This window comes from Canis aureus, chromosome 23 (genome assembly GCF_053574225.1).
Source record: "Canis aureus isolate CA01 chromosome 23, VMU_Caureus_v.1.0, whole genome shotgun sequence".
NCBI lineage: Eukaryota > Metazoa > Chordata > Mammalia > Carnivora > Canidae > Canis > Canis aureus.
Window position 1 is genome coordinate 43,596,087 of NC_135633.1, and position 25,651 is coordinate 43,621,737.

The 25,651-nt window shown below is 38.6% G+C and overlaps 1 protein-coding gene across 4 annotated transcripts in view; it reads left to right on the forward strand.

Moving 5' to 3' along the window:
• Positions 1 to 25,651, forward strand: part of FAT3 (FAT atypical cadherin 3) — a 648,833-nt gene that overhangs the window by 289,306 nt on the left and 333,876 nt on the right. For all 4 annotated transcript variants that reach the window (XM_077867437.1, XM_077867438.1, XM_077867439.1 and 1 more), the window contains exon 3: positions 12,900 to 13,214. In XM_077867437.1, coding sequence (XP_077723563.1) covers positions 12,900 to 13,214 — 315 coding nt within the window. The remainder of the gene's footprint in view (positions 1 to 12,899; positions 13,215 to 25,651) is intronic.

A 25,651-nucleotide genomic window follows, 5' to 3' on the forward strand; every position in this document is an offset into this window, starting at 1 on the left:
TGAAGGTAAAAAGCTTTTTCCAAACAAAACTCAAATTTCCAATCTAAATGAAGACTCACAGGGGTGCCTGGGTGGTTCAGTCAGTTAAGGGTCTGCTTTCGGCTCAGGTCATGATCTCTGGGTCCTGGGATGGAGCCCCCTTTTGGGGTCCCTGCTCAGCGGGGAGTTTGTTTCTCCCTCTGCTTCCTCCCCCCTGCTTATACTTTGTCTCTATCTCTCTCTGAAATAAATAAATAAAATCTTTTTTTTTTTTTTTTAAAGACTCATGATAGCTAGTCTTCTCAAAGATCCCAAATACTCTGTGCTGGGTTACAGTCAGTAGTAAATAAGCCTAAATATTAGATTAAAGTATGACCAATATCTGACAGCACATTCACCTGAAAATGTTCTTACTTGAAGAGCTAAGGGTTATGGTCTGACATTTCATTGAAAAATCCCACAGCACTGTTCAAGACAGAAGAGTTTGATTTTGTGGACAAATTTTAATTTAATTAAAGTTATGCCTTCTATACAGTCTGTCTTTTCAACAAAATTTTCAGCACTACTTCTCTGTCAGCAATGTTTTGTCTTACCACAAAAACATGGCATTTTGTCGTGAGTCAAATGATTAAACAACAATGGGGAATTGTTTAAAGAGTTTTATATATGAGGTCTACTGTTATTTCCATAGATGGAAAATTGTAGTGTTGTGTTTTTTTTATTTTTTTATTCTTCTCAACAATAATACAAGATTAAATCTTTACAAGATGTGTATCAGAAACTGCTGGTAGGCATATAATTGGTAGAAACTTTCTGGAAGATAGTTGATTCAAATGCTTTAAAATGATATATATGCTTTGTCCCATCAACTCTACTTTTAGGAGTTTATCCTAAAAAGTGTTGAAAAAAGATGTAGTTACAAGGTTACTCATCAATGCATGAATTATAATGGTGAAAAACAAAATATGACCCAATTAATGACCTAACCAGTGGGGTCTCATTGAGTAAAGGATTAACTTCATAAGGGCATTTCAATAAATATTTTTTGAGCATCTAGTGTATACTAGGGTATGCAACAATGATGGAACCGAGGAAATTCTTGCACATAGGGAATGTAGATTTTCTTGTGTTTGTGGCCTAGTGGCAAGTGGGCATTACTGCTACATGGTCATTAAAAAGCAATCACATGGAACTTCAGCTATTGATGTGGAAAGAAGTTCAGTAAGCAGTGGTCAGTGAGGATTTTCAATGACAGGAAAATATGCTGCTTTAAGGTGACAAGAATATAGAACAAAGGCAATGCACCAAGGATATTAACAGTTATTATCTCTAGGCCATGAGCAAATGAGGGGAAATTTTTAAAAATTCATTTATATTACCTAATTTCTTCTATAATGAAGTCTTAAGCATTTTTAAAAACAAAGCTTTACCTAGTTACCAAATGTGAATGCTCCCAAACTTCCTGCTAGGCCAAAGATCCTTCCTTCCTTCCTCTCTTCCTGCTTCTTCCTTCTTCCTTCTTCCTCCCTTCTTTCCTGCTTCACTTCCTGCCTCCCCCGCTCCTCTGGATCCATCTATCCATCTACCTACCTACCTATCATACATCACTGAAACATAGGAACAAAAAATAATTTCACTTCCCCTCAGATACCAATTCCTTTGTTTGCCTACCATTGTTATCAGAAAATAGTTCTAGGTATCTAATCAAAATCCTTTGTACTGAAGTTTGTGCTTCCTTCTTCTTCTAAAGAAATAGAACCTGGCTAATTGCCACCCTTCACATAAATGTAATAACCTCCATGTGTTCAGACACTTACCAAAATTTCTTTTTCACTTTCCTGGGTTGTCTGAGAGCATTTTGCCACTGCTTTAGATTTCAAACTTCTGTTCTAGTCAGCCGTGAGGCTCTAGATCATTGCCCTGTGCATGTTGGTTATGCCAATTAGCATAGACCGCAGAAAGGGTTTGAGGCTGGGAATAATCTGGATTATAGGAAAGGAAAAAACAAAACAAAATAAAACCGAATGCCAGATGATGTGTTACTCACAGCTTGGTCCTCTTTCTGCTTCCTATTTTCAGTCTGCTAGTGCCTGGTGCCTGCTACCCAGACTAGAATTACTGTAAAGAGAGAACAGGTATACATTTTTTAATCTATTAAAAACTGGTCCCAAAGTGTTTGCCTAAAAAAAAAAAAAAAATCAAGGACCACATGTATGTTTACTGAGCCTCCAGAACTTCATAGCCAGGGAGGCTTTCAAGCTTGCAGCTAAGTTTTAGAATTCTTGAATTCCAAACAGACCAGGAGAGCTGTCAGCTTGAATTAAGCCCTTTGCCTTAATCTTAGCTCTCCAGCTTCCAAGTCTTGGGAAAGAATGAGGAGTGAAGGCGGCTTGTATTTCAGGACATAATTGTTCCCAACAACTGTGTTGTGAGTTTTTCTTCTCCTCTTGCAAAGATGAAAGATCTCTAATCAATAGGAGTCGGCATGAAGAGGAGGGAACAAAGTAGAACAAAAGTGTCCAGGCTGCATGTGAATCCAAGGACCAGAGCCCACAGAGAGGGAGCGCCTTGCTTGGGTTTTATCTGGGAGCCTGAGGCTTTGAATCTGACTGCCCACAGTGTATACCTGGGAGCAGTGCCGCATTTAAGTGCATGATAACATCAACTGATGTCTTCATCAAGCTTTGTTTTTGCTTCAACTCTTGAGGATATTAACATGACACCATGTGCATGCTAGGTAGCAAAGGGACAACCCCAAACCAGATGTAAGTTCTAAGAAAATTTGTCTTTTAAATAGGATAATTTGCAGATGAGGCTTTGAATTTCAGAGCCAGTTGACTATCAATTCTGCATATATATTAGAGAAGTCTAAAATCAATGACAAATTCATTTTATTTTGCCCACTGATTACAGGGTAGTGAAAATCTAGTTGACTTAGGTTTTGTTTGTTGTTGTTTCTGTAATGTGGGTATTTTTCAGAGTTCTTGTCTATGAAGAGCCAGATATCCCCAACTTGCCTGCATCTGCCAGACATCTGCTATCCTTCATTTACTTACTCAGCATTTATAATGTTCCCTAAGATAAAGGGACAAAAAAAAAAAAAAAAAAAAAAAGGTGCTAAGGAAGAGGCAGAAGGGGTGAGTCCCAGCCCTAGCCCTCTGAATGAGAGGGTTTTCTCTGAATCTGAAACCTCCTTGAAAAGGTGAAGAACAGAGAGGTCTATATGTGGAGGCAGAGGACAAAGAAGCATCATGCATGTGCAGATGTACACAAAGGCAGAGGAATGATGGACTTTCAAGGAATGCTCGGTCCTCCAATTCGCCTGGTCTCAAACCAGTCCAACATCGGAGAATCTTCTGAGAAGACATAAAAATGGATTCTGAATAATACATTGCAGTAACTTTTAGAAATTGAGGAAAGGAATGGAACTATTGAATTTCCTATTACCAAAGAGCTGATACCAACCCACTGCAAGGAGCACAGGGGCATGGAATTGCCTTCTTTTTCATGATAATGGACACATGTGGATAGATCAGCAGGCAACTTCTGTAATGAAAAGAGTGTGTGACTCCTATTCAGTGCTCTAGATTCCAGGCCTGACTTTGCCACTTGATTAGCTGGGCGATTCACTTAAAATCACCAATTTAAAAAGTACATTAAAGTGTGTGTTTAAATATATTATATATCAAGTATGTGATATAGAGGGTACATAAAATATATGTATATGTAATATGTTCACACTAAAATTCTAAGCATTTTAAGCATCTAAGTTAAGATTCTCTCCGCTCACAATTTCTCTGTTCATCTTGCCTCATCCCATTTCAGCTCATCGGGGTTGTATGTATATTTTAGACTGGTAGCAATTATAGATATAACCACAGTAGTGCATTGAGTGACCCTGGCTGGGCCTATGAGGATAAAATCCCCATTCTTCCTTAATTATTACCACCCTCTGCTCAGAACAATGATCCCTGTTAAGGCATTAAGAGCCTTATACAAGTCCAGGGATGAATAGGAACAGAAAGAAAAATAGTATCTCTGTGATCCTGCTGCCAGCAAGCAGGGGTTGGATAAAAGTGGTTATGGATCCCATGAAGGAATTCCATGTGTTCTCAGAAATAACTCCAGTAAGAGTTTGATTCTTGAAGGAATAAGCAATTTAAAAATGCCCTTAGATGCTAACAACAGGGGAGGTTAGCTGAAGGGTGCCTGAGAACTCCCTGTACATTTTTTTTTAACCTTCCTGTGAATCAATCATTACTGCAAAATAAAAACTTAACAAAAGTGTCCAATGCACTGAGAATTGGCAGTTAATATTTTGACTAATTAAAAGTCATAATTAAACATATATGCACAAATAGACCTCATTGAGGGCATCTACAATGAATATGCTATCAAGGTTGTGTTTTTTTTTTTTGTTTTTGTTTTTTTTTTTTAAATTTTTATTTATTTATGATAGTCACAGAGAGAGAGAGAGAGAGAGAGGCAGAGACATAGGCAGAGGGAAAAGCAGGCTCCATGCACCGGGAGCCTGATGTGGGACTCGATCCCGGGTCTCCAGGATCGCGCCCTGGGCCAAAGGCAGGCGCTAAACCGCTGCGCCACCCAGGGTTCCCAAGGTTGTGTTTTTCTTTTAAGATTTATTTATTTATTTTAGAGAGAGAGAAAGAGCACAAGTTGGGGGAGGGGCAAAGGGAGAGGGAGAAAGAATCCTCAAGCAGACTACCCCCTGAGAGCAGAACTGGATGTGGGGCTCATCCCAGGGCTTGATCCCAGGACCTCAAGATCATGACCTGAGCTGAAACCAACAGTCACTCCCTTAACTGACTAAGCCACTCAGAGGTGTTTTTTTTTTAAGTTGTTTTGTCTGTTTGTGTGTGTGTGTGTGTGTGTGTGTGTGGTGTTTTGTTGTTGTTGTTGTTGTTATTTATTTATTTTTTTGACCTGTCTCAGAATCTGTATTATTTACTTTGGTGAGGGAATTTTCATCATGTGATAAGCTCACTGCCCCAAAGCATTCCCTGAACCAGTTGACGGCTGTTTGTAGAGCTACTGGAGGTGTTGGGGTGTCATTCTTTTGGGGTTAGATGTCATTTGAGACCTAGGATGTGGCATATGGAGATGCGGCTGATGAGCAACTCAGCATATAATGGTCACCTGATTATGAACAACTACACACAGTTTTTCCTTTCATATCAAGTATTGAGAACTTATTCAATGAGAACAATATACACATATTTTTTTCTAATATTTGTGTCTAAAAAGGAACAATTACAGCTAAATGCACTTCATGCGGGTCTAATTCTAGTTTAAGCTGTACGTGGTTCTGTAGCAATTAATTACTGTTTGCGCATCTGCCCATACAACTAAATATTAAGATGCCCAAAGAATTCCTGCTACCTTTATTATACAGCAAATAATGATGAAAGAGGAGAAGAAAAAAAATTATAAACATATCTCAAAAACAAAAAATCATTTAAAAATCCCAGCTGTATTTGTTTAAAGATTTTATGTTTTTATTTATTTAAAAGAGGGAAGTGTGTGCATGGGGGGAGAGAAGCAGAAGGAGAGGGAAAAGTCAAGCAGACTCCCTGCTGAGTACAGAGCCTGGCACCAGGTTCGATCTCAGGACCCTGAGATCATGACCTGAGCCAAAATCAAGAGTCAAATGCTTAACTGACTGAGCCACCCAGGTGCCCTCAACTGCATTTTAAAGACTTTATTAAATGACATTTTCATAAATATCAGCATAAAATTTGAGCATCTCAGTTGCGTATACTTGAAGCGTTTCCATGGTAGATGAAAATGTGAGGGATAAGATGTGTCCCCATCTGGGATATTTTACCTGAGTCCTTTCCACTGAGCTGTACTACCTGGAACATGCTAAAAGCTCACTGTGGATAGTTTATCTTTTGAATAAGATTTATTATTAATCACCCATTTCTACCCCCACTCAGTGCACATTTGTGAATGGACAGAGCTTCGTGTCTTCTTGATTCAGAGGCAGAGATGGGGAGGAAGAAAGGACTAGAAGCCTATGTGATATTGTGAGGACAGAATTCTTAGACTGGAGAGGAAACACCCTGGAATGAGGGTGTCATCTTCTGATATCTTATGAAGACTTACCACAGGTGGTTTGCAGACTTGATCTGTATTATTCTGGGATGTGAGCAGGGGTGCAGATAGGAAGAGCATTCAAAACTAGAAAGAGATGGGACTTTTGCCTCAGTGGGAAGAACTTCGTATTACCTGAAACTCCCTAGTAAATAGTGAGAGCCCTGTCACCAGATTTCAAGCAGAGGCTGGGTGTTCAGGTCAGAGATGTTGTGGGAAGGCTGTTTTCATTAGTGGTCGGTAATACTTAGTGGTCTTTGAGGTCCCTTTTGGGTCTGATCAAGTAAGGCTGACCTATCTCATCAGTAGGTAAACTAATTTACTGCTGATTCGATGTTAGGAACTAAATGCTTTTATGAACACATATTTCTTGTGTGCCTAGTATATGCCAGACACTGTTGTAGGCAGTGAGACTGTATAGCAATTAAGCAACCAGACAGAGACTCTACTTCTAGGCCTATTTTCTATAATGGGCAGATGGAAGGAGGCTCCTTTCTGGAGATCAATGCTCCAGAACTATGTTAGCTAATGGACTAAAAATATGCATATCCTTATACACAAAACAGACTCTCTTTGCAGAGAATCAATACTGTTATTTTTTAATAAAGTAATATTTTTTAAATATTCTATAAGGATAGACTAAGAAGAACCTTTTTAATGATTTTTTTACAACCAATATGGAGAAGTCAACTAGAAAAGTCTAATATTACCTTAATATTGTTTGCTCAGTTAATAACTCTATCAGAAGGGGAAAAATCTTTGGACATGAAATACTATGTGGATTTGATATCTATATGGATTAAGAAGACAATATAATATTTTGATTAACAACTGGTCTCAAGTTTGACAGACCAAGTTTTTAGAACTGGATTTTCTATTTATTGGCTGAGTGACCACTGGCAAGTTACTTAACCTAAACCTGCTTCCTTATCTCTAATAAGGAGATAAAAATAGCAACTTCATGAGTCTTGGTACTAATAAATACTTGCTGAATGAATGAAAGGGTTTAGAGATGTTAATGAAGAATGCATTTATTATACCTGTCATAGTACCAGGCACACCATGATTAAATAGTGATAAATATGGAGGTGTTGGTTGTGATGACAAGGGTTGTGAAACTGTTCCTATTTGGAGATGATATGGTCATATATGTAGAAAACTCTATGGAATTTATAAAAAACCCATTACAACTAATAAGTGAGTTTAACAAGGCTGCAGTATATAAAATCAACATTTAAAAAATCAATCATATTTTATATATGAACAACAAACAATTGAAATTAAAATTAAAATAATAACATCATTACAATAGCAATAAAAAACATGAAATGTCTAGGGATAAATTTGATGAAACATGTGCAAGACCTGTATACTAGAACTATAAATAACGTTATTTAGAGAAATAAAAGAAGACACAAATAAATGGAGAGATACACCATTGTCGTGGATCAATGGACCCAAAGTTGTTAAGATGTCAGTTCTTTCCAAAATGATCTATAGAGTTAACATAATCCCTGTTAAAATGCTAATAGATTTTCCTAAATTTTATATGAACTCTAAGATGATTTCCATTTCATATGGAAGCACAAAGGATCTGGAATAGGATCACAAATAGACTGGAATAGTCTGAAAAACAAGAGCAAAATTGAAAGTTATGCTTCCTAATTTCAAGACTTACTATGAAGCTACATTAAATAAGACAATGTGATATTGATGCAAACATAGCAAAATAGATCGATGGAACAAAATAAAGAATCCAGAATTAGACTCATACATACATGATCAATTGATTTTTGACAAAGATGAAAAAGCAGTTCAGCGGACAAAAGATCATCTTTTCAACAAGTGGGAACCATGAATACCTACCTACAAAAAAAGAAAAAACCTCGACCCATATTGCACCATGTATAAGCATTAATTCTAAATTGATCATAGATATAAATAGAAGACCTAAGACTTTTAAATTGTAGAAGAAAATGTAGGAGAAAACCTTTGTGACCTTGGATTTGGCAATGATTTCTTAGATGCACAAAAAGCATGATCTGTAAAAGAAAAATTTAAAAATTATTTATCATTAAAATTAAAAATTTCTGTTCTTCCAAAGGCTATAATTAAGAGAATGAAAAGACTAGGTGCAGCCTGGACAAAAAAAACTTACAAATCATATATCTGATAAAGGACTTTTAGCCATATATAAAGAACTCTTAAATTTTAGTAATAAGAAAACAAACCTCAGTCAGAAGAATGAATAAACAGTCTGAACATTTATCCAAACAAGAAGTGCAGATTGAAAGTAAGCACTTTTAAAGATGTTCAACATCATCAGGAGGATGCAAATTAAAACTACAGGCTACCACTACATAGCATTAGAATGTCTAAGGCAACTGATCATGCGAGGTATGACACAACTGAGGATATACAGCAACTGGAATGTCCTATATTGACTGCTAGTGGGAATGTAAAATGGTAAACTCATATATTTGCCATGTAATATAGCCGTTCTACTCCTAGGTGATTACTCAAGACTAATGAAAGTACTTATGCATAAAACTTGCATCTGAAGGTTCTTAGCAGTTTTATTTGTAATATCTAAAAACTGAAAGCAACTGAAATGCCTATCAAGTCAATGGTTGAAACAAATATACAATGGAATACTACTCAAAAATTAAACGAAGTGATGCATTGATATATATAGATATAGATACAGATATATATCTCAACATAGATGAATCTTAAAATAATATATTCTGTGTGAAAGAAGCCATTCAAAAAGAGTACATACTGCATGATTCCATTTCTGTAAAATTCTAGAAAATGGAAATTGATCTGTTGTGACAGCTAATCTGGGTTGCCTTGGAGTAGGGAGCATTTTTAATTGGGATTAAAAATGGGAAGGAGAATACTTTTGGGGATTATGATTATGTTTGCTATCCTGATTGTGGTAGTGGTTTCATGGGTAACAAAACCGACTGCATTGTTTATTTTATATATGTGTAGTTTACCATTTGTCAGATACACCTTCAGTTTTAAAAAGTAATGTGTGACAGTTGTCACAAAACTAAGGGCTCACGACGTGGTTTTGGAAATCTTTGGTCAACCTCAAAAGTGAGTTTTTGTTTAATAGAAAAGGTCATGTGTGTTTACATTTTTAGTTATGACCATATAGGTCATAATTAGCTAAGAGAGCATAGTAGGATGTGAGGAAATGCTGTCCTTGGGCATTGGTTGTATTAATCTGATTAATATGGATCCTTGGATGAATCTTAAAAGTAATTTTTAACACATTCTTTCATTTTGTCCTCACAGTTTTGGACCATGAGACTGATATCTGAACACTATGTTCCAAGATACTCATTTGCACTTCTAGATAGTGAGTAAATATAGCCATAGACATTTTATTTTAATGAGAAAGAATTCTAATTTCTAGGGACATGTCTGATCCTTTATTTAAAAATAAAGTAGAATATTCCACTCATATATTTTAATTGGCATTAGTGGATGCCTTTCATCCAAGGACTTCTCAGAATCATTTAATGTCCAAAGCCTGTAATATACCATCTTCCAGTTTGACAGGTGCAAGAAAAAGGAATTAAGTGATTTCCAGGGATCACAAAGCAATTCTTCAAATCCGTATGTGTATGTATGTATGTGAATATGCACATGTGCACATGTGCTTATGAGTGCATGTGAGTGCAACAAGTGCGTGCGTGGTAGGTGTTCAGGCAAAGCATAAGCAAAGCTGACCCAGCTTCTTTGATTTTGTTGCTTGTTGTGTTATGTCCTCTTTTTAGTGGACTTATTTTACTGTTTCCTGAATAGCCCAGATATTTTCACATAAAGGTATGTCATGAGCAAGTCACAAAGGCTATATATGCAAGAGTGCCACACAACCAGAGAAAAGAAAAAAATCCAACACATGAGTCCATATAAAACTTCTCTCCTCTTCAAATTGTCCCTTGCTTTAGAGTGTGATTACTCTTGACAAGGCTTTTTGGTGTTGCCTTAGATTCACACCAGTATAACATACTCAGCATCTACTACATTACAAGTATTTTGCTAAGCTCTTAACATACATTTAATTACATGATCACCACAACACTGAGATATGGGTAGTAAAACTAGGCTAGCTTGGTTTAAACACCTTGTCCAAGTAATACTGTCTAGGTTTGAAATTGGAGCATTGAGGCAGGCTGACTTCAGTTCTACAATTAGCCATGCGACTTTTGGAAAGTTACCTACTCACATTTGAGACTTAATGGCTCATCCATAGAAGAGAATTATAAAGCTCATATTATAGAGGAGTTAGGTTGCAACCTCACAGCACATTATAAATGCTCAGTAAATACTATTCTACTTGCCTCCCACCCTCTTCTGCTAGGTTTTTTTGCCCTTCCTAGTATATCAGTCCAACCCAGATGAAACCTGGCTGTTGGCTATGCAGTTTTCCCCTCAGAGCAGATCTTCTCATGAGAGATCTGTCTTCTCAGCAAGACTATGAGTCCCTTGAAGATAGAGATCTTCTCTGTTACTACTATTCCTCCAATGTCTAGCACAGGGGCCAGTGGATGCTTGTGAGTTGAATTGATAGGTCTCATGCAAGATGTGCTTCTCAGCATCTCTAGAGCATTTTTTGTAACCCATACACTGCATCCCAGATCCTACCAGCCTACTTTTTGTCTCCATTCCAGAAACTGCTTTGTTTCATGGCACTTGACTGTCCTCTAACTTGAAGAGCTCTAATTCCCCCGGGTTCAGTGTCACTTGTATCTGCATGGCGGCTTAGGGCTTTTACTGCTGTGAGTATTCCAGGAAACTTGCCATGGTGTCTGTGGTAGACCTGAGTCCTTTGCTCACATTTGGCCAGGTCTCTGGCCCTCCAATGTCTCCAGACCTTAGTGCCATGTTGACATTCTGCTCTATCTCAGTCCAGTTTATAAGGATGTGTGTTACTCATTTAGTCAATGGACACATAGCAGTATGTTTATAATCACTGTATTTTGCTCTTCCTGTTTTCTTCCTACCCTGTTATTTGCTGTCTATTCTTCTGATGCCATATTGGCATCTCTATTTTGACTTCTAGGTAACACCCATGAATCTACAAGAAATCCAATATGTTTTACATATTCCATTGAGAATATTTAAGATTATCTTTTGTCAGGGTGCCTAGGTGGTTCAATCGGTAAAGCATGTGACTCCTGATCTTAGGATGTAAGTTCAAGTCCCATGTTGGGTGTGGAGATTATTTAAAAATAAAGTCTTAAAAAAAAGTTATCTTTTGTTCCATTGCATAACCCTATGCAGGGTTCTTTGCTGGTTAACTTTGGAGTTAGAACTTCACCATCACTTAGGTTCCTTCCCTTAGAAGATTAGCCATTCTGAGTTTTAGGCAACTTTGAGTATTCTGACCTATTTCTGGACAGATACCCTCCTCTGTTCCAATTGCTATACTTGGCATTTTCTTATATAGGGTCTGTAGGCCAAACTATATGCCTAATACAGTCTAAAGTCTGATGGGAATTCAGAGGCTAGAGGATTCAGTCCAGAATTGGAAAACTATTTCTTGATTTTTTCCATGGCTGTCTTTTCAGGTATAAAAATTTACACAGGGACATCTGGGTGGCTCAACAGTTGAGCATCTGCCTTTGGCCCAGAGCATGATCCTGGAGTCCTGGGATTGAGTCCTGCATCAGGTTCCCTGCATCAGGTTCCCTGCATAGAGCCTGCTTCTCCCTCTCCCTATGTCTCTGCCTCTCTCTCTCTGTGCCTCTCATGAATAAATAAATAACATCTTTAAAAAAAATAAAAGTAAAAATAAAGATTTACACAAATTGCATGCTTTCCACAAGTATCCTGACTACTATAAGAGATTTTATAAGCTAAGCCCAAGTTTTCCCACCCCAGTGAAAGTGCTTAAGAGCTCCTGTAGCAAGTTTCTGTAACCCAGTGTTTTGGGTGAGTGCTGTGAAGATAGAGCACTGTGTTTTCTCTCTGGCTTTTCTGACAGACACCTGATTTCCTGGTTGGCACTTGTTTCTACCCTGAAACGGGAAAGTTGAAGGGAGGAGATTGGACATTTTTCTGCTCCTAATTTAAAATAATTGTCCATGAGTATCTCTCAGATACTCAGAATTTATTTAGAGCCCTCTATAGGGTTCGTTACATGGTAAAGATCATTCAGAAAGTGTATCGGTCTGGCTGCTTCTCTCATTCTTTTGGAATAACTGTGACATTGGATTTTCAGGGAAACGATGTGAAGGAAGCTTATTACATCTTTGCATACAAAATATTTTCCATCCTAACTGGCAAAAGAACATTTGAAAGGTCTTTTTCATTTTTGTGAATGAACAAATAAAATAATTTACCCTGGGAGAGCTTTCGGTTGCATAAGCAATGAACTCAATATCAAGGTCAAATGGAGATACTGACCTGATAGTGCCCTGACTTCCCATGCATCTCTGGAAGTATTTTGACCTCTGGCCTACTCTCTTACCATTGCTCCCTATTGTCTTCTCTCTGTTTGTGTGTGTGTGTCTATGTGTGTGTGTGTGTGTACATGCATATGTATTGAGATATCCCTTCCTCCAAATTCAAATAGTCTTTGTGAATGTTATTATATTTCTCAAATGGTAGGACAGCTACTTAGTATGGTTTTGCAGAAAATAATTTTCTTACATAAAAAGAAACATCTTATTTGAGTCCTACATTAAGGATTTTTTTATATGCCAAGATTATTTAGTGAGGCCCCCCTGAATTGGGGACAATTTACTTAATGTTTTGCTGTAGCGGTCTCTCTGCTTTTCTTTTAGGAGTCATCTCTACTGCAGACATTCTTGATCGAGAGACAACGGGTTCATACTGGCTGACCGTGTATGCCACAGATCGGGGCGTTGTTCCGCTTTATTCTACTATTGAGGTCTACATTGAAATTGAAGATGTGAATGACAATGCCCCCCTGACCTCAGAACCTATTTATTATCCTGTTGTCATGGAAAACTCTCCAAAGGATGTATCTGTCATTCAGATCCAAGCTGAGGATCCTGACTCCAGTTCCAATGAGAAACTGACATACAGGATTACAAGTGGGAATCCCCAGAATTTTTTTGCCATCAATACCAAAACAGGTAAGGGAATGCTCATATGACTTTTTTCCATTGGTTGCCCAGCTTTTAAACCCATCAGCCTGACACTTGTTTATTTAGATCATTTTATCTTTCCCCTGATTTACTTTATGATGTAGAGAACAACATTCTTCTTTTTTCTGTGGGTAGTTTCTGAAAAGGTGACCATTCTACTTGGTATATTCTGGTTGGTGTGTTTTAACTTCAGCTGAACCAAGGTGAAGTGATCTAATAGAAATTAGAGGCTTTCACAAAAAGCTTCAGATTTGCTTTCCTCATAATAATAAAAGTGGTTCCCAAGCCACTCAGAAGGCCAACTGTCCCCTTTGTGTTTCTTGGGAGGGAAAAAACTGGCCTAGGCTGGGTTCTGCGGATAAGCTGGCTTTGTGACTCCTTTACTTCTAGGAGTTTCTCCTTCGCTTGACTTTCATCTAGCTTGTTGTAAATGATCTCCTGTAAGCCTTAAATTTAAGCCCCAGATTTTTTATGATTCTTGTAGTACCCGTGAGTGTAGTGTCAATATTTCGAAGAACTTCCAGTGTCTCAATTTTTACATAAAATGTACCACCTTTAAGTTTTTGGGTCTTTTGCTTAAAAAAATTTCTAGAAATTGGCCCTACAATTTGTTGGCTAAGGCTCAGGCAGGGCAGGTATCAAATTTGGAGGAATGCATTCTGAGACAATTACATATACTTGGGAAGGTCTCAGAGTTTTCTTGCTTTCTTGTGATTTGCCTTGTTTAATCTGAAAAAGAGAGTCAAACCCTCAGTGAGAATTGTGGCAGATAGAGTTTGTTTGAATTAATTGGAATTTAGAAGAATGCAAAAAAGATGGCATTGCTGTTTCACCCTGGGCAAGTGAATTGACAGTGTCAAAAGCTAGACTAGTTGATGTTTGCTGGTGTGGACATACTCAGGTTTCCTAATAGAGTTGATAGTTATTTCTTTTGTCGATGTTTGTTAAAGAGGAAACATACAGCTGACCCCATGTATTTTATAAATGTCAGATTCCCATGAACATAATTTGGAAAGGATGCCAAGTTTTAGGAAATAATTGATTTTCTCCAATTATAAGTATGTTAGTCCTCTTGTTAGGGGGACTCTCACATTTTAAGAGTGTTGAATCAGGAATTGACTTGCATTCCATTATTATACAAAGAGTGGCCATCCACTATCAAGGTCATATTGAAGCCTGCTGGAACTTGAAAGAGAAAACTTGGGGATTTGGAGACTAGCTCAACCTTTCAGAGCTGTGTTAAGTTGGATAAACTGCTCAAGGACCTGAGCTGGGTCGAAAGCCCCTCCTGATTCACTTTCTCACTATAGCCAAGGGCTCTGTGGAATATGGTGGCAGAGAAATGAACTCTGATACTTCAGAAAGTTGAAGGAGAGAGAGGATAAAGACAAGAAAAATGTCACAATAAAAACGTAGAGGGCACAGATGTCTTCACGTTTCACAGCCCTTGTGGAATGTGAACCCCACCCATCACCTTCTGCCTTCCTTCTAATTCCATTGCTACTTGAGTCATTCATAGTGAGCCCACCACCCTCTTTTTGAGAAGTTAAAAGACACTGCAGAAAGGCAGTTTCAAATTCTTCTCTTCCTCTTCTGACCATTGAAAAGATTTTCAGAATAAAGTCACATGGAAGAATTTGGGTTGGATGTGAAGAATGTAGGCTGTACGTTACATGCAAAGAAGAACATAGAGACTCATGTAACTGAAGCTGTATTTTATGCAGATTTTAGAAGTTGGCATGAATTTTCAGAGACTCTTGTATTATCACAATTTAGCCTATCATGCATAATAATAGCCTTAATTAGATTTATAATTTCTCTGTCCTTGCCATAGATTTTAAAAAAACATTTGTGCCAGGAATGACATTTTAGACTAACTTTTCTAATTGTCTAAAAGAAATACATAGCATTACTTTGTAATTCTCAAGCACATGATAAGAAAACACTAGATTTTGTTTGTTCACTTATTCACTCACTGAACATTTATTATTGTGCCTACTAGTTTCCAAACAAAATCTAGTAACAGTTACAAACGTATGATATGGGTCCCAAGCCTTCCTGGGACCCAAAGGTACATGAAATTAACAAAGTGACTAATATCTATTACAGAGCAAGGATTGTTGCAAGAAAAATAGGAGTCCTATGTGAAATGCTTAGCATAGTGCCTGAAATATTGAAAATGCAATAAAAGGTGGTACCCCATCTTGACTTCCTTACCTCTGCTTATGGATACATCATTCATTCTCCTTAGACCTCAGGTTCTTATCTGTAAAATGAAAATGATACTGCTTACTACATAGGAGGTTTATTTATGAAGACAGAAAGTTGTAATGTGTTTGAAAGTTGTTGGTAAACTACAAAGCTCTGGAAGAATCATGTTACCACTATACTTATTTCTGTTAAGATTCACAGAACCGCAAGCCTGGTGTAATTCTTGTGAAGCACGTTGCTCTGAGTATAACGCTGCCAATGAACAGTCTGTAGTCAGCTCTCAAAACTCTCTACAGAGACACTTCACGCTTTAGCATTTCTTCCTGTCTTTCTAAAACCATTTGTCTGAAATAGTTATGTTAATGTAACATTCTTTATTAATGAAGTGGGAGATGCATCCAACCAATATACTTATTAAAGATCTTTGCTTTAGATTTTTTCAACTGGATGTAGACTCTAGTAAACTGACCTTTCATTCCTTCCTTTGTGGTCGAGTTGAAATTTATAGTTTTGTTTTGCCTTGGCAATGTGATACATGATAAATAAGATTTAATGATTTTTAATGCATAGTCAAATAATGTCAATACTTATGTTCCACAGCTTGCGGAAGATAACAGATGTCCCAGACCCAAGAAAGGGGAGAGATTTCTCTACTGAATAGCATTCTCTACCCAAAATGCTATTTTTTCCCTACCAGACCTAAAACCACAGTAATTTCTACTAAAAACTCAGTAATTTCTGTGGCTTAAGAGTAAAAACAAAAGCTGTACCACTCTGAGGTCCTTTCTGACCTGCACAGAGAACCCATGCTAAGCAGTTGAATTCAATCCAGTGCAGTTTCTTTGTGTATGTATGCCTCAGCTCATAAGTAACCAGAGCCCTACCAAAGTGTTCTGAGCTGGAGACACCCAACAGGCTGGTGTCCACTTGCCTCTTTGGGTGAACAGGAATGCAAATGCTTGCTTCTAGCCCTTGTAACAAAATCCAAGGTGGCCATTAACTAGTTATCCAGTCTCAATTGGGGAACAGGTGTGAGTAGTTCCTCTAGGGTTTTAGAATGTTTATTTTAGTTCTATCTATAGTATGGAAACCACTTAGCCCAGTACAAGCATTCACTCACTAGATTTTAGCTGTTGTTGTTACTATTATTAATCATCCTATATTCCCCACTAGAATAAAGTTTATGTAAGTGGCACATACGGTACTTCACAATTCCACTGTCTTTTGAGGAAGGCATACTTGAAAGGCAGAAAGGCAGCAATGTTTTTCCTCATTACATATTGTATAGCACTGGAACCTTCCATTAAGGCTTAGAAAGTGTGTTGTGCACTATTGTCTACTGCTGTCTTAGACCTCAGGTATTGCAAGATGGCAGATATAACAGAGGCATGAGATGGTTTCTGCATTCAGGGAATTTATTCTCATGGGAAAAATGGGACCATCACACATACAATGTACTTTAGCAAAGAATGTAAGGCAGTTTATAAGAAATAAATGGTCATTTGCTGTGCAAAAGCTTCTTATCTTGATGAAGTCCCAATAGTTCATTTTTGCTTTTGTTTCTTTTGTCTTCGTGGATGTATCTTGCAAGAAGTTACTATGGCCGAGTTCAAAAAGGGTGTTGCCTGTGTTCTTCTCTAGGATTTTGATGGAATCTTGTCTCACATTTAGATCTTTCATCCATTTTGAGTTTATCTTTGTGTATGGTGAAAGAGAGTGGTCTAGTTTCATTCTTCTGCATGTGGATGTCCAATTTTCCCAGCACCATTTATTGAAGAGACTGTCTTTCTTCCAATGGATAGTCTTTCCTCCTTTATCGAATATTAGTTGCCCATAAAGTTCAGGGTCCACTTCTGGATTCTCTATTCTGTTCCACTGATCTATGTGTCTGTTTTTGTGCCAGTACCACACTGTCTTGATGACCACAGCTTTGTAGTACAACCTGAAATCTGGCATTGTGATGCCCCCAGATAGGGTTTTCTTTTTTAAAATTCCCCTGGCTATTCGGGGTCTTTTCTGATTCCACACAAATCTTAAAATAATTTGTTCTAACTCTCTGAAGAAAGTCCATGGTATTTTGATAGGGATTGCATTAAACGTGTATATTGCCCTGGGTAACATTGACATTTTCACAATATTAATTCTGCCAATCCATGAGCATGGAATACTTTTCCATCTCTTTGTCAACAAAACTCAAAGACAACCTACAGAATGGGAGAAGATATTTGCAAATGACATATCAGATAAAGGGCTAGTTTCCAAGATCTATAAAGAACTTATTAAACTCAACACCAAAGAAACAAACAATCCAATCATGAAATGGGCAAAAGACATGAACAGAAATCTCACAGAGGAAGACATAGACATGGCCAACATGCATATGAGAAAATGCTCTGCATCACTTGCCATCAGGGAAATACAAATCAAAACTACAATGAGATACCACCTCACACCAGTGAGAATGGGGAAAATTAACAAGGCAGGAAACAACAAATGTTGGAGAGGATGCGGAGAAAAGGGAACCCTCTTACACTGTTGGTGGGAATGTGAACTGGTGCAGCCACTCTGGAAAACTGTGTGGAGGTTCCTCAAACAGTTAAAAATATACCTGCCCTACGACCCAGCAATTGCACTGTTGGGGATTTACCCCAAAGATACAGATGCAATGAAACGCCGGGACACCTGCACCCCGATGTTTATAGCAGCAATGGCCACGATAGCCAAACTGTGGAAGGAGCCTCGGTGTCCAACGAAAGATGAATGGATAAAGAAGATGTGGTTTATGTATACAATGGAATATTACTCAGCTATTAGAAATGACAAATACCCACCATTTGCTTCAACGTGGATGGAACTGGAGGGTATTATGCTGAGTGAAGTAAGTCAGTCGGAGAAGGACAAACATTATATGTTCTCATTCATTTGGGGAATATAAATAATAGTGAAAGGGAAAATAAGGGAAGGGAGAAGAAATGTGTGGGAAATATCAGAAAGGGAGACAGAACGTAAAGACTGCTAACTCTGGGAAACGAACTAGGGGTGGTAGAAGGGGAGGAGGGCGGGGGGTGGGAGTGAATGGGTGACGGGCACTGGGTGTTATTCTGTATGTTAGTAAATTGAACACCAATAAAAAATAAAAAAAAAAATAAAAAATAAAAAATAAAAAAAAATAAAAAAAAAAAGAAATAAATGGTCAAACTCTGTGGAAAGGGTAACATGTCAGAGGGGGCCTGGGGCAAGGACTTCTCAGATCTGAAGTGGGCCCGGAAGAATGGGTCCATCTGCAGAGAGAGAGAGAGAGAGAGCCAGAAAACTACCTTGGGAATATAAACAAGTTAAACTGACCTTGAAAGCCCATCTGCTGCTACTTAAGCTAGTTTGAGAGGCATTATACCATTAGAAAGAGAATTTTAAAAGACTCATAAATGTCTGGAGTGTTGTAAGACATTAGAAGTAACAAATATGTATATATCTCTCTCTTTGGTGATATTTGGATTTTTATTTTTATTTATTCATTTTTTTTAATATTTTTTAAGATTTTATTTATTTATTCATGAGAGATACAGAGAAAGGCAGAGACACAGGCAGAGGAAGAATCAGGCTCCATGCAGGGAGCCTGATGTGGGACTCGATCCTGGCACTCCAGGATCACACCCTGGGCCAAAGGCAGGCGCTCAATCGCTGATCCACCCAGGCGTCCCAATATTTGGATTTTTAAAAGCCTTGGGTTATATATCTTTCTTTTGGGAGGCCAACTTAATACTTTTGGAGGGAAAAAAAACATAAATAAAAAGATCCCTTTCTGTTTTCCTTTGCCTCTGCTCAGCATACAACCAGGATTAGCATACGCTGCACTGAGAGCCCCTGTCTATGTAGGTGATCCTTGCTTTTTCCAGATCTTCTGCTGATCGATTATCTAGGGCATAAGGCTTTCTGAATTCCTCCCTGCAGTGTGACATATGTCTCCTTTTGGTCCATGCTTTGGTCACTGGCATCTCCATCTGTGTTTGAGTGGTGAGAAAGCTGAACTCCCTTTGACTTTCTGTGAACATCTTGGGATAAACCTGACCGCAATATGCTTTATGTGTGGGTAGACTAGCTACCCTGCCCACCACGTGGGTAGAGAGGAAGAGTTCCTCTTCATAAGTGTGTCTGCTGCAGAGGTACCTCAAATTCTACCCTCAGCCATTGGTATCTTTGGATTTAGACATTTTTTCCCTATTTAAATGGGAGGGATAGCTTATTAAAATACTGAACATCCTCTGTTTTTTAATCAACTCCAAATACTATCAGCATGTCTTTTGGTGTATGGTATAAGACATAGTGGGTAAAAAACCAGGAAAGGTAACAGAAGGAAAAGTCTAAACCACACTTCAACATGATAATAATCACTTGGCTATCTTGTTAGGCTACAGATTCCTGAGGTGGAGCATTTCCGACAAGTTCTCAAGGGAAGCTGATGTTGCTTTCCTGGAGAACTTAGAAGGCTCTAGACTTCAGTACCCAAACGAAACAAAAGAGGGAGGTAACACTGTGCTGAGAGATTTACCTGAGGACAGGGTAGCCCACCTTATAATTTATCCATTCACTCTTGCCTCACATTGCTGGAATTTTGAGGTGTGACTATGCATTCCAAGTAGTCTCTTTACCCACCCCCCAAATCAGCTCTCATAACCTGGCTTATACTTTGTATTTTATGAAGTGGAGAGAAATGAAAATCCACTCTCTTTAATCATCCATGAAGAAAATATCACTGATTCGTAAGACTTGTGGTTAATAAAAATCTGCGTTATATAATGTTTGAATGCAATTGTATTGTTTCCAATTATATGGAATGAAGCAGAACTTCTTCCTAAGTGGAGGTCAGACCTACTTTAATGAATAAACAAACACTGGATATTAGTATGTCATTATAAAAAAGGGTTAGTTCATAAGATAGTGGTACTCAAAAATAATTTAGTATCTTAAGTAACCTAATCCTTATCTTTATGCATGACCCTGTTTGTTGGTAATCTGCTTAGGAAACTACCTTTTCCTGGAAACCAGAAGGAAACCTTGTTTTGTGTATAAAACCAGAGATTAAAAAGAAAAAAACACAAGGTGAGGGGCAAGGGTACAAATATTGGTGCTTTTTCTTCAGCTTGAATGCTGTGCCAATCTCTTGTTACCGTCTCTTATTCCTTATTCCTTCCTAATGGAAAGCTAAATTCTCCTGAATGGGTAGAAATGGCCGCTAGATGATGAGTTGATATTCATAAGTACAGGCACAAAGCAGATAATGTAGCGAATGAGTATGTATGAAACTGTAAATCACCCTCGCTCCTTCTTTCAGCCATGAAAGGAGGCCTTGTCCTATAGAACATTAAATTGTGTTCATTTAATCCAACAAGTCCAGTAGAACAAATCGGGCTCATGCAGATTTATCACAGGGGGGTTATTTAAATTCAGCAGTGACCTTTGCATCCCTGTGAATGTGCTCCAAATGAACAAGGACAAAGGGAACTTTCCTACACTGTCATTATGTTCCCTGGGAGGCTGCGGGTTTCCCCATTTGATCAACTCACAACTATGGGCTGGAAGGATGGGGGTTGGGGATTATGAGGGTGCAGAGGGCTTGGTCAGGGCTGTCCATCACAAGGGAGAACATGCTCTTTCCTGTGGTGGACTCTGGCTCTTCTTCCTGTGGCTTGATTTTGTCTGTGTGCTGGTTAAGATCGTAAGTGCTAATTTCAGAGTTTCTCAACCTCAGTGCTGTCAACATTTTGGATTGGACAAGTCTCAAGGTGGGGGCTGTCCTATGCATTATTGAGTAGGACAATAGTTGTGACAGTCAAAATACCTCCTGGCATTGTTGAATGTCTCCTGGGGGTTAAGAACTGATGAATGAGTATGGAATATTTTGTAGGATTCTTTTCCATATGGCCCTTACCAAAGCATCCTGTACAAAATGAATGACTGGGTTTGAAGGTGTGATGGATTTGTTAACCTTAAAAAAAAGTGTGTACATCTATACTTATATCTACATATATATATATGCATGCATATGTATCATTAATAATACAACGAAATAAAAATGGAAAGAAATCTAGAGCTGCCCTCTGACTCTGAGTTCTTTGTTTTTTAAAGGCTCTCTGAATGCTTGAAATCAAATCCATTAGGAAAAGAACAAAATAATAACAAATCTTCAAACATAATAAATGTGGATACAGTTATCTTTTTCTCTGCTCATTATTTGGAGAGGATTTGGCTGTAACAGAATTTTCGTTAGAGTCAGTTTTGAACAGCGTTTTTCAGAAGATAGCATGAAGAAATTATTTGAGGTTCCCAGGGTTTATTCCCTTAAAATACTTTTACAGCTCCAAATCCTATTTCTGCTTAATGTCAGCCTTCTGATGGATAAATATGGGGATTGTTCTTTCCTTGAAATAAAGGTAGATGAAAAGGAAAAAAAATCCTTTTGACTTCCACTGAGGATTCTGTAGTCCTGTACCTAGACGAAGGCTCTCTGAGGTCTTTGGCATCTGTTGTAAGTATGCAGTGTTCATTCACAAGCCCCACCCGACTGGTAGATTTGTGAGGACTTCGACTGGTGTCCCAGATCTCCATCTTTAGATACAACATAGGATTGGAAAGACTTAGTGAAGTGAAAACTGGTGCCCCATTAATAATATGAAGGAAATCATTGACCTGCCCCTGCCCCTGCCAAATTAAGTCAAGTTTCAATGAACAGGATTACTAGTTGGGCAACAGTATCTGTTTCACCCATTTATGAGATTCAGATCTTTGAGTTAATACAACTGTTACATGGAAAAAGGATTTTATAAAACTGAATGACAATCAGGAATGGGGAAGTTTGGTAAAAGGGACAGAGGACTGAGCAGGCAGTCCTGGAGGGAAGAGAATGATGCTGCTGCCTGGCTCGGGACCCACCAGTTGTGTAAGAGGCTCAGAAGTGCCTCCCAAGGGATGAGGTGTTGGTCATTCAGTGGGGCTGGTGGTCAGTCTTCCATGTCGCTCCCTGTCCTGCTAACCCACCAGGAAGGGGCATGGAGGAGGGGTGGCGCTCCTAGATACACAGCCAGCAGCTGCTGGCAAAGCTGCTGCTGAAAATTACTGAGAATTATTTGGGAGGGTGTAAATAAAGCAGATGATGGAGTTGTATATATGTATATATTTTTTAAGAGATTGATTAAGGTCATAAATTTCTCTTTTATTTCGTCTATCTGGGCATTAATTCCACAGCACTAATTTACTGCATTGGTTTATTACTTTCTTCTGTTCTGAAAGAAACAGTGAATTTTAATTGAAACCGCTGCTTGCTTCTCTACATTCTTCGCCACCATCGTTAGGGAGACTCCTGGATACGGCCTGGGTGTGTGCCTTTCTCTCCCAGATATGTAACAGGAAGGTGAGAAGAGGAACCTTCCCCAAAAGCACAGGTCTGCTCTGTGCCCCCAGCCATGCTGGTATCATCTCCCTTAGCTTAAGAAACTGGAGCCCTGGACTCATGGGCAACTTGCCAGGGTCACCCAGCTGGTCGGCGCAAAACTAGGGTTTGTCTGATTAATGATCCATAGGGCTAAAGACAAAGGCTATCTAATTTGAAAAATGGGAGCAAATTCAATAAACACTTTAATGAGCCTAGAACTTTGGATCTGGGAAATCTTTCAGATGATTAGGTGCACACTTCAAAACAGGTGTCTTACAGGTTGAATTGTGTCCTCCCCACCCTAAAAAGATGTTGAAATCCTAATTCCCCTGTGCTCATGAATGTGATCTTATTTGGAAAGAGGATCTTTGCAGATACAATCAAGTTAAAATTCGGTAATACTGGATTAGGGTGGACTCTAATTCAGTAACTAGCATCCATATTAGGAGAGGAAAATCTAGACACAGAGACACAAACACAGAAGACAGCCATGTGAAGTTGGAGACATAGGAGTAATGACATCACAAGCCAAGTAATGACAAGGACTGCCAGCAACCACTGGAAACTAGGAAAAGATAAGGAAGGATCCTAGAAGGCCTAGAGTCCTCAGAGGGAGCATGACCCTGCCTACACCCTAATTTTGGACTTCTGGCTTCCAGAGCTATGGGTGAATAAACTTCTATTGTTTAAAGCCATCCAGTTTGTGGTACTTTGTTACAGCAGCCCTAGGAAACTACTATAAGGTGTGGTCTCAGGGTACAGATGGGAAGATTGAGCTCTCATAAAGGGGTGAGGGAAGTGCGGAGAGGTAAGGGTCACAGATTCCTAGTTCAGTGCTCTGATGACTAGACCAAATATTAAAACTTCTAGCAATTTTTATGCTAGTCAAACCTGGCATTAGTTAAATAGTTTGTTTTTAGTTTATTTTGCAGTACTTATGTTCTACTTAAGTTTATTTATTTGGTAGTTCTGAAAGGGCTAGGGGTTTTGATGAGAAACTGGTGTGACATTACATCACTCTGAGTATTTCAGGACTTCTGGAAGATCATCCTCTGATGGTGCTCTCATACTCCTTGGGGCCTGTGGGGCCACATGGAAGTTACTCTTGACTGGCATTCAGTGTCCCTCATAAATCCGGATCTCATGAGTCTTGTTAATTTTGTCATTTCTTAGTCTTTTAAAGCTGATTCTCTGGAAGCACAGTTCCTTCAAAGTACTGAAAGTTTCTACATGAGAAGTTACTACCAGGTGAAATGTAGTCTCATCATTAACCTTGAGAGCCAAAGTCCAGTTTTAGTATTGTTACCACTTTATATTCTGGTCTTGTGATTTTCTGTCATCTTTGTATGACTCTGTTCCTAGCTTCTTGACATTCTTACAAAAAGATATACGTGTTTCAGAAATCTATAAGTTTTATTCAGCCAGAGGTAGATTATTCTAGGAAAGCACATGGAACTCTAACAAAATTCCAAAACCAACACGTAGTAAGTTATTGATGGCAGTCATGTCATGTTTTTTTTTTTTTTAAGATTTTATTTATTTATTCATGAGAGACACAGAGAAGGAGGCAGAGACATAGGCAGAGGGAGAAGCAGGCTCCCTCCGGGAAGCCTGCTGTGGGATTCGATGCTAGGACCCTGGGATCACGACCTGAGCCAAAAGCAGACACTCAACCACTGAGCCACCCAGGCATCTCGGCAGTCATGTCATGTTGTAACAAACTGACAAATGTTTTTTAAGCACTTTGCTACGTGTAGTCATAGTTAGGCTTCACAATAACACTGGAAAGGAGAGAAACCAAGTGGAGTAATGCTCAAGAGCTTGGACATTAGAATCAGATGTCTTTGCATATGAATCCCAACTTGACCACTCCTTAGCTACATGATACTGGGCCCTTTATATAACCTCTCTGAGCTTCAGTTTCTTGTTCTGTGAAAATGGGAGTAATGATAGTAACTAATGAATTGGCTTGCCACCAAGATTAAATGAGTTAATATGTGTAAAGTAGCTTAAAAAGTACTCAGCATGTAGTAAACTCTCAATAAATGTTAAATGACGATGTTTTTATGGGTAGAATGCTTTAGCTAAATCAGCATCCACACTGTATGGTTAAGGCCTTAGGCAGTTGGTGATATCAAACTACAAATAAATATAACACTTTACCTATCAATTAAGTTTTCATCTTGTGAGACTGTGTCCCTCTGCCCTGCTGACTTCCATATATGTGACTAGGTTGTGGCTGAAAAGTGGACTGTGTTGGGGCTCTCTTAGGCTCCTAGAAGCCCCTCTCTCTATTTTAGATATGTCTACTTCCCAAGAATAAAATAGCAAGATGCCTTGGAAAGAGCACTAGTAGTAGTAGTTGGGTTATCCAGATTTTTGCCCGACCACTGCCACTAACTTCTCTTAGAGCAAGTTTACCTTATTTCTGTAGGCCTCAGAATCCTCATCTGTCAACAAAGAATCAGAACCTGAGTCAAAAGCATCAACATCTGACTCACGTGCTGACACTGTTTTTCCCCATCACAGACATCACTAATTGATTATAACAGCCTTCCGTACTATGCCCACACTTTGCATCCATTTCAACCTAGCACTGATGGGGAGTTGGTATGAGAAAGGATATTTATTTGCTGTGGAAGGTCCTGAGACCATCTCTACCTCTGACTAAGTCCTGGAGTCTATCAAGGACCATGGCACTATAGAAAAGGAATAGGATTACTAATGGGAAAGACTATGTAGAAATAATTACCCAGGATTTGGTGACCCTGAGAATGTGAGAATT